The 15,768-nt window shown below is 39.4% G+C and overlaps 1 protein-coding gene and 1 pseudogene across 1 annotated transcript; one reads left to right on the top strand and one right to left on the bottom strand.

Annotated features, from left to right (window-relative positions):
* The first annotated feature begins 247 nt into the window (after positions 1 to 247).
* On the top strand, positions 248 to 844 carry LOC147444987 (uncharacterized). The gene has a single exon (XM_086528162.1). It carries the CDS (start codon positions 248 to 250, stop codon positions 842 to 844), a length of 597 nt encoding a protein of 198 aa, XP_086384288.1.
* A 351-nt stretch (positions 845 to 1,195) lies between these two features.
* LOC147444986 (uncharacterized) lies at positions 1,196 to 15,109 on the bottom strand (annotated as a pseudogene).
* Between the last annotated feature and the right edge of the window lie 659 nt (positions 15,110 to 15,768).

The raw sequence follows: 15,768 nt of genomic DNA, 5'->3' as shown, positions 1-15,768 counted from the left end.
GCATGATGGTGCAGGAGCAGTTGTGAAAAGAACCTTGACCCATGAACAACTAAAACCTAATGGAGCTATATTGCAGTGTGCAGCATATGCGGTTGCTTATTGCCAGGCCAACCTATCGCAGGGAGCACTGCATCATATCCTTCAAAAGAAAGGGAATGTGCTCGTGTGTTTTGGGAGGTTAAAGAGGGAGATGTTAATAGGGAAGTTAAGGGGAATTGTGCCACTGTGGCAAAAACTCGCTCTTTGCATGCTATTCGTGATCACAACCCGTAGGATCCAACTGCCCTTGCAACAAGAAATTTGGCATGCTTCTATGATGCCATGCATGAACGGAAGGTGGAATCACTGCATCAATAAAGCTCACGTGAAGGCTTGGGATTATCAGATTCTGCTGCCATTACTTGAGCAAACAAATGAAGTTTCGACAGAGGAAGTCGTTGGCTATGATGACTTCACATACGAAGGTCATCATGATGTGTTGAGTAGCGCTCTATGTTCTGGAGACACATTTGCTATAAATCGAGATGCTTTAACCAACACCGAAGATGTGGATTTCTATCTGGTCAAGTGTGTTGCAAAAAAGGAGAAGGTGGAGAAGGGGTACATTGATGAATGGAGCAATGTAATTGACAGAGGCTCATATGTTGTGCAAGTACTGTATTACAAGCAATTGGATGCATACACCTTCAAGCTAGACCACAAGCAGTCTATGGTCCACCTACTTTCACATCTGGTGCGATGTATCCAAATACCCATGGAGCACGTCCCAAGGAGAAGGCAGGTGTACACAATCACTCTAGAAAGCTATGAAGCAATCTGTAATAGCATGCCCTTCAACTTTTAAGTTGTATCCACTCGATTTTCTATATACCACTTTGTTGTAAGGGTATGCAGTTTTATTATAAAGTTGGTTCTAACTATCAAACTATTTACATTAATTGCCAGCATCAAATTATTTACATAGGGTTCAATATTACAATGACAGTCCACTGCCCCCAAAACCCTTTAGGCCTCCTCGGAGGGAGCGTGTAGTGACCGGACTGTCCTTCTCGCAATTTTTCTTCTTCCTGCTGCCTCTTTTCTTTTCTCTCTGCTTCCTCCTTTCTCTCTGCTTCCTCCTCTACTTCTAGGTTGGCACTATGCTCCTCCCTTTCTCTTCTTTCCCTCTCCAGCTTTTCTTTCTCTCTTTCTGCTTCTAGGTCAGCTTCCCGCTATTTGCGAGATGAATTTCTTCAAGTCTTTTAGCCTCTAAATCCATTTTTTGAATGTCAAGCAAACGTATGACGACTGCATCAGAAAACTCATCTGAGCCTGTCTCAAACACATTATCAGCAACATATGCTTCCCAATCATCCGTTTGGAGCCAAAGAAAAATCCAAGACTTCAAAGTTTCTATAAGGAACGTTTCCCTCTGCTCAGCACTCTGGTGCTCTAGACTAGGAGTACAAGCCAAGTTTGTGGTGGGTTCTGAAACAATTTGTAGAAGCTATTATCGATTATAAGTGTGTTTTGGGCGTTGTACCCCGGAGTGTGTTTCCAGAACAAGGATAAGTCTTTCATAAACACAGGTTTCTCTGGATCTGCCAGGATTGCTTTGTACAGTGCGCTTGAGCAAAAAACCCAGTAATCTTTGGCACATGCTCTTTAAAAACAGTACGGCAAATACTCATGACTTTACTATGGAGGCTTGTGCTCCATATAAACACATTAAAGAACTCAAGGCACCACTCCAAAAAAAAAAGGTTGTCCTTGTGACAGAACACCTGCTTATCAAGTACATCGTATTTCAGCATTTCATCTGCATATGCCAGGGGATTTTCACCAAAGCAAGGCTCTACCATTGCCACCAAAAGACCGTTCAGGTCCAACACCAGAGCCCTTTTTTCATCACATAAACGCTTAGGCACCCATATTGGGTCTGGTAGAGGATACCATTCATAAAAAATAACCGGCCCACTTGGTGCACATAATTTAGGCGCTCAATAATACTACGGGCAAGCTGTGAATATCGTTCAAGGCGTTTTTCAATCTCCATTTTCTGTCTCCTTAACTGCCTGGCTTTGTGGACTCACCATCTCCGTAATTTCTGCCATTGCATGGCCACAGTTGCATCAGGCATGACGATTAATGCCTGTTTCTCTTCCTTTGCAGGGAAGCCGCGATACGAAATAAACAAGTTAAAAAAAAAACACAAAAATTATAATGAACTATTACAATGAACTTCTGCTCAGATTTATATTGCACAAAAATACATTTTCATTGGAAAACAAAATGCATGTCAGTTACAATACGCATTTGGGTTTCAAAATGGTCTAGCATATACAATGAAGGGCACAACCGGGTAGGGAGCAATAAGTCTTAACAAAAAATTTTGCAAGCTCTTGAGCGGGTGGCTTTCTTTTCACCTTTGGAGCTTTCAGCCTTGTCCGAACCACATGCTGTGCTTGCAATGTCTTCGGGTACCTCTTCAAGGCCAACTTTTCTTTTCAGCTGAGCTTTACGCAAAAAACGCTCGAGAGGGCTGTTGTCACCAACTTCTTGCTCATCTTCTATGTTTTCATTCTTCAAAGTTTCCCCTGAGCCACTAGCCACTGTCTGCTGAGAAGCTTCTGCTTTGTTAGTTGTAGCAGTAGGCATCGCTGGCACACGAGGAGCCATGAAAAAAAAATCATCTTCTTTTTCATCTTCTGAGTTCCTGCTCACATCACCGCCTTCCTCCGTTGTTTTCATGCTTTCATTTGGCATCTGTTGGGAGCCCTCATCCACCCCTTCACCCCGTCGAAGGGTTCTCACCTATATCCAACTCATCACTCTCCTCGATCGAAAGGTCCTCCATTACAGCCTTTCCCTTGCCCTTCATGTCATGCACACTGCCCACATCATGGAGGGACTGCCACAGGCCTGCAACAAAAAAAGTGGATTAAGACTCATATAAGCATGTCATGTATGCTATAAAATGTTTGATATGCTTTGACTATGTGTGCAGCCTAGCATACATTGGAATCCATTATGCTGACAAGCCCAGTATGCTAATTCGAATTGCTGAGTATGCTAACTAGCATATCCAATATGCTGGTTTGCGTCTGGAGATGGTAGCTTACTTACTAGATTTGCCATTATGACAAACTTACTCTAGTCTGTACACTGAGTACAAGTATGCTAATTAGCATACAAGATATGCTAATTAGCATATCCAGTCAACACACTCAGTATTCTAATTAACACTGTGGGTATGCTAATAAGCACACCCTGTACACTAAAAGACAGTCCTTGTATGCTAGCTACTGGCAGTCCCAGCATGCTAATTAGCATATCCAATATGCTAATTATCATACCCAGTATGCTAATTAGCATACCCAATATGCTAATGAGCATTCCAAGTATGCTAATTAGCATATCCAGTATGCTAATTAACATATCCAATATGCTAACCAACATACTCAGTACGTGAATCAACATACCCAGTATGCTAATTAGCATTCCCAATATGCTAATTAACATACCCAGTATGTTAATTAGCATATCCAGTATGCTAATCAGTATACCCAGTACGCTAATTAGCATATCCAGTATGCTAATCATCATATACAATTTGCTAATCAACATATACAGTTTGCTAGTTAGAATTTGGATATGGTAGTTAACTTACTAGATATGCTAATATGCCAAACTTACTCTAATCTGTACACTGAGCACAGGGTATGCTAATTAGCATACAAGATATGCTAATTAGCATATCCAACTAACACACTCAATATTCTCACTAGGTATGCTAATTAGAATATCCAGTATGCTAATTACCATATCTTGTATGCTAATGAGCATATCCAGTATCCTAATGAGCATATCCAATATCCTAATGAGCATATCCAGTATGCTAATGAGCATACCTAGTATGCTAATCAGCATACAAGATATGCTAATTAGCATATCCAGTTAACACACTCAATATTCTAATTAACACACTGGGTATGCTAATTAGCACACCCTGTACAATCTTACCAGATGTTGGTGTGATTGGATGTCTTTGCCTTGTGGGTTTCCAACACCATTCTTGTGGTATCCTTTGCTGGCAGGTCACAGCTCTACATTTTGTTGACAAGGAGCATGCAGCTGCAAAGCAGAGAAAGTGGTAGCTATGCCCACAGGGCATCTTGACCGTGGCATTGGTTCCCTTTACTTTAAGTGGAAAACTACAACCACTGCACGGGTTGATCATCATCCCATCGCATAGCCCTTCTATAATTTCTGTAAAAGTGCCCATAGCCATATTACAAAGGGCAGCGGGAATGGAGGAGCCTTGTAGCATCTTGCTCATGTGCATTAGGAGCTGCAGTTGACCTTCACATGCATTCACTTTTGCTTCCATAACCTCCACATTAATCTGCACACCAAAAAAAAGAGGATCATGGTAAGTACATAGGTTTGTTGTGCACATATTCCAATTATACAGTGGAAGCATAAAAGTCACGCACTTACACACTGACAAGTTGAGTCAGCAGCAAGAGTGTCCTCATTGTCACAAAATGCCAAACCTTCCAATGTCTCTATTTTTACTTTACACTCTATTTCCCTCTTTGCATCCATGCTGTCGCTCTGTAGTAACCTTTGTAATTCATTTTCAGTGTCGTGAAGCTTTTGTCTCATAGCAAGCACAATTGGGGTGACCCTAGCATTGCTTGCTTGGACAACCCTCGCAGCTTCAAACTCTAATTTTGCAGTTAGAAGATGTTCTTTAGCATCTTGCAGTTGTTTGCTAAGAATTTCAAAGGCAGCCTTTATGCGCTGCAAATTCTCAATGTCAAAAAATGACAGGCTTTCAGCCTGCTGGTGAGTGCTATGGCGAGAGATGGGTGTCTCCTTGGTATCCTCCTTCATTTTAGCTTGCACCTCCTCGATGTTTTGACATACATTGCGCATCCTCCACTTTGACATGGGCCTTGTAGTGCCCTTTCTCTCGGAGGTCCTGCAAATGTTGGACAGGGAATTCAACCCAATTGAATTGCATGGTTGAGCTACTTGCAATTGCCACCGGGATGAATTCTTTTACAAACCCCTTGGCAAATGCAGAGTTGATCTCCATCTTTGTTGGGGGCTTTTAGTACACCTTGTAGTGCAGCTGCATCACTTGGTCGAACATATCAGTACGCAAACAACTGCATTTAATGCGATAGTGACTACGATTCTTTGAATCTGTGAAAACACTGAACAACTCCACATCACTAATCTGATCCCACCTCACTAGTTTGGGGCTGGCACCAGCCAGGGAGAGGCCATGAACATCATTGAACTCTTGTGCTGTAGTACAGAACTTGCTCTGTACTGGGGCTATAAACTTTGGAGCTTTCCATCCGCCTTCACACCCCCAATATCACAAGATTAGAAGATTTTTCTATTTGTTGGTAGGTAAAAAATAATGTAGCCAGGAGTGTGTTAACAGTAGGAAAGTGCAGTATTCAGCACTTCCTTCCAATTGCAAGGTTCAAATAAAACACTGGTTTGTGCTTCTTGAGCCAGACTTCGACTTGAGTGATTGTATTTCAAGTGACTATTCACAAGATGTCCTACTAGTAAAGCTGACATCAAGGGACAACTCTCCAGCCAAGACAGCACCAGCAACTATCCTCGCAAATCATAATGAGGTAGAGAGAGAGAGAGAGTGCCTCAGTCATCCTTCCCCTTTGTATGCAAGGTCTTTGCCATTGGGGATGCTGGGGAATCAGAGAGCTTCACCCTTTTTCCGGGCGGAGAAGAATCAAGAGAAAGTTCAGCCCTCGACTTTGTTTCTGGTTCTCTCTTACCTCTGGCCCCTGCTCCCCGCTTCTCTCCATGCATGTTGACTGCCCCACTCCGCTTCTCTCCATGCATTTTGACTGCGCCACTCCCCTCAGAGTAACACTGCGTAAATGGTCAGGAAAGTGGATTCAGGGTGGTCCCCCTATTTTGAAATATTTGATGGATTCCCACACGTTTGAAAAGTTACACTCTCATTATGCTTACAAGATATGCTTGTTGCCACATGATAACTAGCACAAAAAGCATGACAAGTTAACATGCTTACACCCTTTTGTGCTTTTGGTTTTTAATCTTGTTTCATGATATTTTGTCATGTTTAAGATATTTATTATTCTATGGATGCATTCTATGATGCCATAAAGCTGGATTTTCTCCATGATGCCGTGATGTTATTCCATGATGACTCATTATGATCCAAATAGTTTTATTTCCATATAGTTATTTCATAATGATATCTTAGTTCCATGATAATCCCTTATTATCACGTTCATTTTTTCCCCATGGTGTTGTGCCATGATTCCATGGTGTTAATCCATGATAATTTTCTATGATTGAAATAGTTAATACTCTATGAAGTTTTTACGTTATATCATGATACTATTTCATATTATTTCACAATGATTGAGATGCTTGTTGTATGATACTATCATGGTACTTTATGATATATAATTTTTAAGATAAAAAGAGTGATACCATGGTTCTTTTCCATGATAATTGATTATGACTGAAATTATTATTAATATATGGTGTTGCTTCATTATGTCATGATATTGTTTTATATTGAATTCAAATGATTGAGACGATTGTTTAATGATGTTATGATATTGTTTCATTAACTTATTTGATGATATTTTTCTATGTTTGAGATATTTATTTCTTCATGGATTTTCTCTAGGGTACCGTGATATCATTCCATAATGATTCATTTATCATGGAGAATTTTTTTATTTCATGGTGTTGTTTCATGATAATGTGTTATGATATATGGTGTTGTTCCATGATGCTATGGTGTTATTCTTGATGGTTTGTTATGGTGTCATGATTTTGTTCTTTCTAATTATTTTATAATACCATGGTATTCTTTCATGATAATTTGTTGTGATTGCAACAATAATTGCTCTATGGAGTTTCTTCATTATGTCATGGTACTATATTATATTGATTCAGAATGATTTATATATTTAATGTTCTTTGACTTTATGCCATTGTTTCATGACATATTGTGTTTAAGATATTTATTATTTCACATAAGTGCTTCATGATGTTGTAATGTTATTCCATAATGATTTGTTATCATTTATTATGAATCTCACGACTATTATTCTATTGTGTTATTCCATGATTATTCATTATGATTCATATGATTATTGTTTCACGATAATTTATTATTTGTTGTTTTATATTATGTTGGATGGAGTTCATGTTAAGAAGATGGTATAATATATACATGGGTTTAATCTTGATTTAATATAGTTTGTGTGAATGCGTTTTGAGGTGTTATAGATCGTCTCCAAAAACATTATGTCCGTGTATTCTCTAACAATGATATGATTTATATCTTGTGCTCTTCAATTTTGTGATATTGACAAATTATACACAACTCATACACAAAGTGAAGTATCTTAGAGATGGTATACATTCATCAAAGCTAAAGATGATCCACAAAATTCTTTGAAGTATTTGAAGAGTAAATCAAATCATTTCATTGAGCCTCTCTATTTCTATGCTCTCTCTTTCTCTCTCTCTCTCTCTCTCTCTCTCTCTCTCTCTCTCTCTCTCTCTCTCTCTCTCTCTATCATCTCGGTCTTCCATTGTCAACATGGTATCAGAGCTCTTCTCATCCACTAGACGGCACTTTTCTTATCGTGTAGATAATCGATCTTTTCACTTCTATGAGTCATCACAATCTGGGCCGAAAAGCATCTTTATAATTAAAGACACAGATAAGTCGTATTTATTTTTTGCTTTTTTTTGTTTCAAGAAAATTTCTTTTTATTCATTAATTCTTGAAGTGTCTGCTTAACTAGTTTGTGAGCATGGGCCGACTACCTTCTGTGAGATACTCTTTTTAATTATTTTTGAAGTGTCTGCTTAGTTTATGAGCATGGGCTGGCCACCTTCTTGATCAATACATCCTCCTAGTGTCCCCACAACCAGAGACATAGACCTTATGAGACGATGAAACTAAGCACGAATCTATTCTAGGTTTTCTAACTAGTTCTGATGAGCGTGTATACTGTTTCGTAATGGTTTTCATCGCAAAATTGTAGTTTTCTATGGTTGACAAAGTTTCTAGAGGTATAGGTAGATCATGCTACGTTAATCAGTGAGTCGACAAACTCGTGACCCAAGGAGCATGGCGCTGCAAGAGAGAGAATCAGGAGAGAGTCAGGCTATCAAGATAGCACGCCATGAATATAGAGCTTATAAGCGTGAGGCCCAAGAAAGCTGCAACAATATTACTCTAGTTAGAATAGCAGTCCAGAGATCATAGCTCTTGCATCAATCGTGAGATCATCTTTCTTTAGCACTTCCCTTGGCTATATTTAGCTTGTATGGTAGCAGTTAAATATTCAAGCTGTACCAAAATATACGACTTTGATATATATATATAGAATAGATGCTGACTTTGTGCAAAATCTACATAGAAGTTGCAACAAAATGGTGTTGAGAGTATTCTGTAAAATAAGAAAGAGTCGGGAGTAGCGAGGCCACTGGTGAGAGTTAATATAGTTCTGTAGGCCTAGTCGAAGCTATGCAAGCTTAGTCGAAGTTTTGCAGACCGAGACTAGTTCAAGTGGTGATGGTTTAGGACGGGACTGCACTGGTCTGGCATGACTACAAAGCAATGAGCACCCAAATTAGCCCTATCAATGTTCGCGATCTTTCAAAATATCATGCACGACCATCTTCTGTCCAAAAATAGCAAACTCAAGTGTTGGTTATACCTTGTCTGCCTTACCCATGACGTGTTTTCATAGATTGATCCCCATGCCAAATGCAAGTGTTGATAATTAAATGGCCCGAAGTGGTTTTTCAATTGTTTTGTTAATCTTGTACAGTACTAGTTTTCTATCATAGAACATACCTGTGTTAAGGCTTTTCCTCTGGGCTTCAAGGTATATCTTGACTGTGATTAATGTTCATCATCTTCGTCTATCAGTAGGACTCGATCTTGATTCCTTTTGTCAATTCTATGTGAAACTTTTAAAAGTCATGCTAATGTTATAGACTTACTTCCGTCACTTCTATGTCAAATTTAAAAAATGATGTTTTTGTTATTTTATCATCGATTTTTTGAGCATCAGTTCTTGTAATTTGTTTCTATTGTTCTTGTTTCAATTTGTCATAACATACTTTACGTAAATTTGTGATCGTCTTGTGTGATCATATACTAACGTGTGTGATGGTTTTCATTTAAATCATCGTTGTAGAGATGACAAGATTTATTAAGCCATTATCTACTGACTAATCATTGTGTTGAGGTTTTGCAAATTTTGCACAAAACTAGCGTCATTGATGCCATGGTATGTAAAGCCATGATGGTGATTACTATTTTACAATCTTGATTTGAAGAAAACATTTTTGATGCCATGGTATGTAAATCCATGATGATTGCTATTTCAAAGTTTTTATGAGCGTCTCTAGTGCCATAAGAAATGCCATATGCCATGGTATGTAAATCCATGATGATTATTGCTATTTCAATGTTTTTATTTGTTGAAAGTGTCTCCCGATGCCATGGTATGTAAAGCCATAATGATTATTCCTATTTATAAGTTTTTAAGTGTCTCTTATGCCATGGTGAATACCGTGATGCCATTGTACGTAAAGCCATGATGATAATAGCTACCAATTGTTGAGATCTTGGGGGCCCCGATATGTTCATTACATCTCGGCTTTGTATATATGTGTGCACATGTGATTACATTGATATTATGTTTGTTTCTATGTCGTCTCTAGAATGGCGTCGCGAACCGTCTCTAAGGACAATGTGATGTGGTTATTTCTAACCTTCACATCTCGATATGTTTCTTGAGTTGATGTTGTTTACAGGATGCAAGTCACATCAAGCAGTGTGTATAGAGGCGCAAAGATATTCAAGCTGCTAACTGTATATATAGGGTTATTTAAGACCCTTGAAAGAGCACATTGTAAAACAGGAGTGATGTAGATTCTTTGAACATTGTAAATGTATATTTAAAATATTTTAATACAACGGTGGGTATATATAGAGCTGTGGGTTTTTCCCTTGAATCCCCCAAGGGTTTTTTCATCCACAATTAGGGACCTTCATATGAGTGGGGGTGTTGAGCTATATATAGTATCTCTATATATAGCACCCTGGTACCCTCTATATAAATGCATCTGTGTGATCAGTAGACACACTTTGAGGTTTGCAATTGTGAAGTCTTCTCTCTCTCTCTCTCTCTCTCTCTCTCTCTCTCTCTCTCTCTCTCTCTCTCTCTCTCTCTCTCTCTCTCGTCTTGGTCTTCCATTGTCAACACCTTTGAGGCCATGGTTGTATATAATAGAAGTGATGTAGCTAGCACCTTATAAACCATTTTTGTAAATTGAATAATATATTAATATAAGGGCTCGAGAGGTGCACTATGTAATCATGTCAATGTGTAACGTGAGTTGAAAAGGAGGGGTTTTGAAATGCAAAAATTTTAGGCAATTTACTAGAGATACATTAAAATGAGGGGTTTTTATATTCAATCTTGAAGAAAAAATCCAAAAAAAGGGTCATTTTATTCACTCATACATGTAAATAGATTGGTTTTTTAATACCTCATGAACGCATGTTATATAGGGGGTATTGAACGGTGAACCCCCTGAGTATAACGATGGGTATATATAGGGCTGTGGGTTTTTCTCTTGAGCCCCCAAGATTTTTTCAGCCATGTTGAAGATGATGAAACAGAAAACAGAAGGAAGACAGCAACTCAGAGTAGGAAGAAGATGGAGAAGGAGAAGACACAGAGCTTGTGTACGAGATCTCTGTATTAGAATAATAGTGTATATACAAACTCAGAGCTACAAAGCTTATATGAAACCCTAAGAGATAAGGTGTCCTTTCACACCAGATGTCTAGGGGGAAAAACCCAGTGGGAGAAAAGTGCCCCTTGTGAAGCACGTATACACACTAACACTACTACATGTCTACAAATCCCCCCTGTAGTGATAGTGTGAATCCGTACAAGGTAGCAGATCATCATGTGTATGAGAGTAAGCCCAAAGCTTTTTGGAAAGCTTCAAACTTTTCTCGTGATAACGCCTTCGTAAATAGATCTGCAATGTTATCCTGTGTAGGACAATAAGTTAGTGTGATCTCCCCTGCATGTAGCCTTTCCCTGACATAGTGGTAGTGAACCTCTATGTGCTTTGTTCTTGCATGAAATACTGGATTCCTTGCAACTTCCATGGCACTCTGGCTGTTAGTGAAAATGGTAGTGGGTGCCTGTTGACACTCACAAAGATCTTCCAATAACTTGCGTATCCATACACAATCAACTGTTGCCGTGAAAGCTGCCCTGTACTCAGCTTCACAAGTTGATGTAGCCACTGTGGGTTGCTTCTTGCTTAGCCAAGATATACATGCATTTCCCAAGAAAAAACAATTGCCACTTGTGGAATGTCGTGTGTCAAAATCACCAGCCCAATCTGAATCACTGTAACCAAGAAGCTGCATAGAACTGTGCTTTCCATACATATCCCCCCTTGGAAAGAACATGGCAAGATTAGGGGTACCTGAAAGGTAACGAAGTATGCGCTTCATAGCCTGCCAATGATGCATATCTGGGCTGTGCATAAATCTGCTTGCTTGTGAAACCCCAAATTGAATGTCTGGACGAGTGTTGCCTGCCAAATATATCAAGCAACCAACCGGTGCTGCATAAGTATGTACATCAAAAGTTTCTCCAGCATCATGCATGCTCAACTTTGATCCAGTTTCTACGGGTGTAGAGATTGGCTTACAATTTTGCATACCAAACTTGTCCAGAATTTTATGCAAATATTTTGCCTGCAACCTGTATATGCCATCCTCTGATTGCACAAACTGAATACCCAATTAATAATGTAGCAAACCAAGATCAGACATCTCAAAGGTTTTTCTCAAAGCATCTTTAAACTCTTCAATTTCATCTGCAGTATTGCCTGTAAGAAGCATATCATCCACATAAAGTGTTAGCATAATGAGGACTCCATCTCTCTTTTTGACATACAAAGTACTTTCTGTTGGACTATTCTGAAATCCCTGGCCAATCAAATAAGTATGTATCTTCTCATACCATGCTCTTGGAGCCTGTTTGAGACCATACAAAGCTTTACGCAATCTACATACCTTTTGCTCTTGACCTTTTACAAAAAAACCACTTGGTTGAATTACATAAACTTCTTCCTGCAAATCACCATTCAAAAAAGCAGTTTTGATATCCAACTGATGCACTTTCCGACCATGATGAGCAGCAATTGCAACTAGTGATTTAACTGTGGACGCACGAGAAGTAGGAGCAAATGTTTCATCATAATCTATGCCTTTCTATTGCGCATAGCCTTTTGCCACAAGCCTTGCTTTGAACCTGTCAACAGTACCATCTTGTTTCCTTTTTACCTTAAAAACCCACTTTGTACCAATAGGCTTTTTACCTATAGGCAAGTCCACTAGATCCCATGTATGATTCTTATGAATAGAATCAATTTCTTGCTGCATAGCATCTTTCCACTGAACACACTCTAAAGCTTGTTCAAATGAATCAAGCTCATCTGCATCACAAAGAGTGCTAAAGCAAGCCAAATCTACTTGCTCTCTGCCAAAAGTAGTACCAGCACGTGTTTTTCGTGGCAACGGTGCATCCAACTTGCTATCCTGCAAAGTTTTCTGAACCCATTTAGGCAAGGTTCTTTCTTCCCTGAGAACTTCTTGCTCTTCACGCACAATTTCCTCTACATCATGAGGTGTCACATGCTGATCAAAATATTGATCAAGATTATCAACCTGTTGTGATTCTTGATTCTGCACAAAAGAAGGAAGAAAACCTTCAAATACATCATGTGTCTGCATATGAGGTACATCAAAAGCAACCATAGGTTGAGCAGTAGTTTCTGCAAAAATTACATCACGACTTTCAAAAATCTTGTTTGTAGTAGGATTGTAAAGTCTATAACCTTTACTTCCACTATTGTACCCCACAAATATACATTTGATTACCTTATCATCAAGCTTTCCACGTAACTGCTGAGGGATGTGAGCATAAGCAAGACAACCAAAAACACGAAGATAACTGACTGAAGGTTTTCTGTCATACCAAGCTTCATATGGAGTAATGGTCTTCAAGGCACGAGTAGGACACCTGTTCAAAACATGTGATGCACAAGCAACTGCCTCCATTCATAGCTTATGAGGCAAACTCTTAGACTTGAGCATACATCTAGCCGTCTCCATTAAAGACCTGCTCTTCCTTTCTGCAACACCATTCTGTTGTGGTGTGTATGGCATAGTGCATTGGTGTTTAATGCCTTTCTTTCCCAAAAAATCCTTAAATGCACCTGACATGTATTCACCTCCTCGATCGGTACGAAGAGTCTGTACTTTGCAACCTGTTTCATTTTCAACCATGGCGACATAATGTTGAAAAACTGCAAACACATCTGACTTTGCTTTGAGTGGATACACCCAACAAAACCTGGAAAAGTAATCAATGAAGGTCACAAAATAAAGGCTGTTTCCTATAGATGGCGTCCTCATAGGACCACATACATCACTGTGTACAAGCTGCAACTTTCGTGTCCCTCTAACTGAACCATCCTGCGAAAATGCAAATCTGTGCATCTTTCCAAGAACGCAACCTTCACATACATGTCTTGGTGGCATCTCCAATAAAGACAAATCATGCACCATATTATAACGTTGTAAAGTCATCAAACTGCCATAACTAACATGCCCAAATCTAGCATGCCACAACTCAGCATCTTGCATGGCCTGAGTCCTTGTTTTTGCAATACATACCTGAATCTGCTTTTCATAACGATCTAGCACAAATAGTCCAATTTCCAGCGTACCTGTAGTGATAAGAGAATAACCATTCTCTCGATCTCGTACAACACATCTATCATCCTCAAAAATGACCGGAAGACCATTTTTTGCAAGAGAGGATACAGACAACAAATTCTTCTTGATCCCTGGAACATATAAGACATCTGGCAAGCATAAATCTGAACCATCTGAAATGGTAATCAAAATCTTACCAATGCCTTTGATTGGATAAGAAGCATTATTTGCACATGTCACCTTCTTTCCTGCTGGAGCTGCATCCAATGAACAAAACAAATCCTTCCTTGAAGTAATATGCCTGGATGCACCACTATCAAAGTACCAAATCATTTGTGTCTTGTCAACACTGTAAGCAGAAAAATCCGAACATACTACAAAAGCATAAGAATCCTGCACAAAGTTTGCAGACTCTTCTTTAGCTATAGAAGAATCACTAGAAGCTGAAACAACCAAACTTGACTCTTTTTTCTTTTCTTTAGCAATTCGCTTTTTACACTCACTAATGTAGTGACCAGGTTTCTTGCAGTAGTGACATTTACCTTTCTTCTTGGACTTGTCGGAATCACCTTTAGACTTCTCTGAAGGTTGTCTTGCACTAGACTTGGAGTAATGAGCACTCTCTTTACCCTTGTTTTTGTTCTGTACAACAAGAGCATGATCCATACCATCCACCTGTAAAGACTTGTTCTTACGTGATTGATCCTCCTGCAATAGCAAAGCCACTAACTCTTCAAAATGAAGAGGCTCAGGATTAGCTCGCAAAGACAGAGTCAAAGAAGTCTGAAAAGTCAGATAAGATGGTGGTAGTGAATTGAGTGTTTTGGAAACCAAGTCCTTCTCTGGAATCACTTCATCAATGCTAAGCAATTGCTCTTTAAGATCCCTGATTTTTGTAAGATGCTCGACAATATCGTCACCTTCGTCCATCTGTATTTTGTCAAGTTGTTTCTTCAAAAACTCTATTCTGGCAGCGTTTCTTCCTCCAAACATAGCTTGCAGAGTGTTCCAAGCATCCTCAAAAGTTCTGCAAGATCTGATATGTGGTGTGATTGTCCTCTTTATGGTTAAGGAAATCACAACCATAGCTTGTGCATCTTTAGTATCCCATCTCTTTTGCTCTGGAGTGACTTGTGAGGGTCATGCACCATTAGATGCACCACGACCAGGCGTGGTAGGTGCAATGCTAACTGGACGAACTTTATCTCCAGATACAAAATCCCACAATCCTTTACCAAACAAAACATTTTTGGCCATAAAAGACCAAAGAGAATAGTTGGTACCATCCAATTTGTCTTCGGATGTAAACGCACCAAAAATCTCTTTCTCCGTAGATTGAGCCATACTGTGGATGCACACAAGAGAGAAAAAGAACCTCCAAGAGATTCACAAATCTCCTCTCCAATGCAAGCAAAACTCTACAAAAAATCTTAGCACAAAGCTACGACAAGCTGCTTCCCAAAAGAACTGTTTACCTGAAGAAAATCTGTCAAAAAGCACACCCTCTTGATCTAAACGCCTCCGAAAAGTAACTTCTGCTACGCTGCTCAGAACAAAATTCTGAGGGCTCGAACGGCTTTGAAAGGGGGGTAAAACTCCAGGTCACCTACTCAGAATACTCCCGGAACGTCGAGGATGCTCCCACGAGTAAATTTTTCGAAAACTGCCTGAAAACTGCGATTGCGCGCGCGGACGCGAAAACGCGAGTAGAGGCTCTGGAAATCACCTTGCTCTGATACCAATTGTTGAAGATGATGAAACAGGAAACAAAAGGAATACAACAACTCAGAGTAGGAAGAAGATGGAGAAGGAGAAGACACAGAGCTTGCGTACGAGATCTCTGTAGTCTCTCTCTCTGTATTAGATAATAGTGTATATACAAACTCAGAGCTACAAAGCTTATATGAAACCCTAAG

Source organism: Adiantum capillus-veneris, chromosome 13, assembly GCF_014529385.1.
Source record: "Adiantum capillus-veneris isolate H3 chromosome 13, ASM1452938v2, whole genome shotgun sequence".
In the NCBI taxonomy this organism is placed as follows: domain Eukaryota; kingdom Viridiplantae; phylum Streptophyta; class Polypodiopsida; order Polypodiales; family Pteridaceae; genus Adiantum; species Adiantum capillus-veneris.
This window is presented reverse-complemented; position numbering and strand designations above follow the sequence as displayed.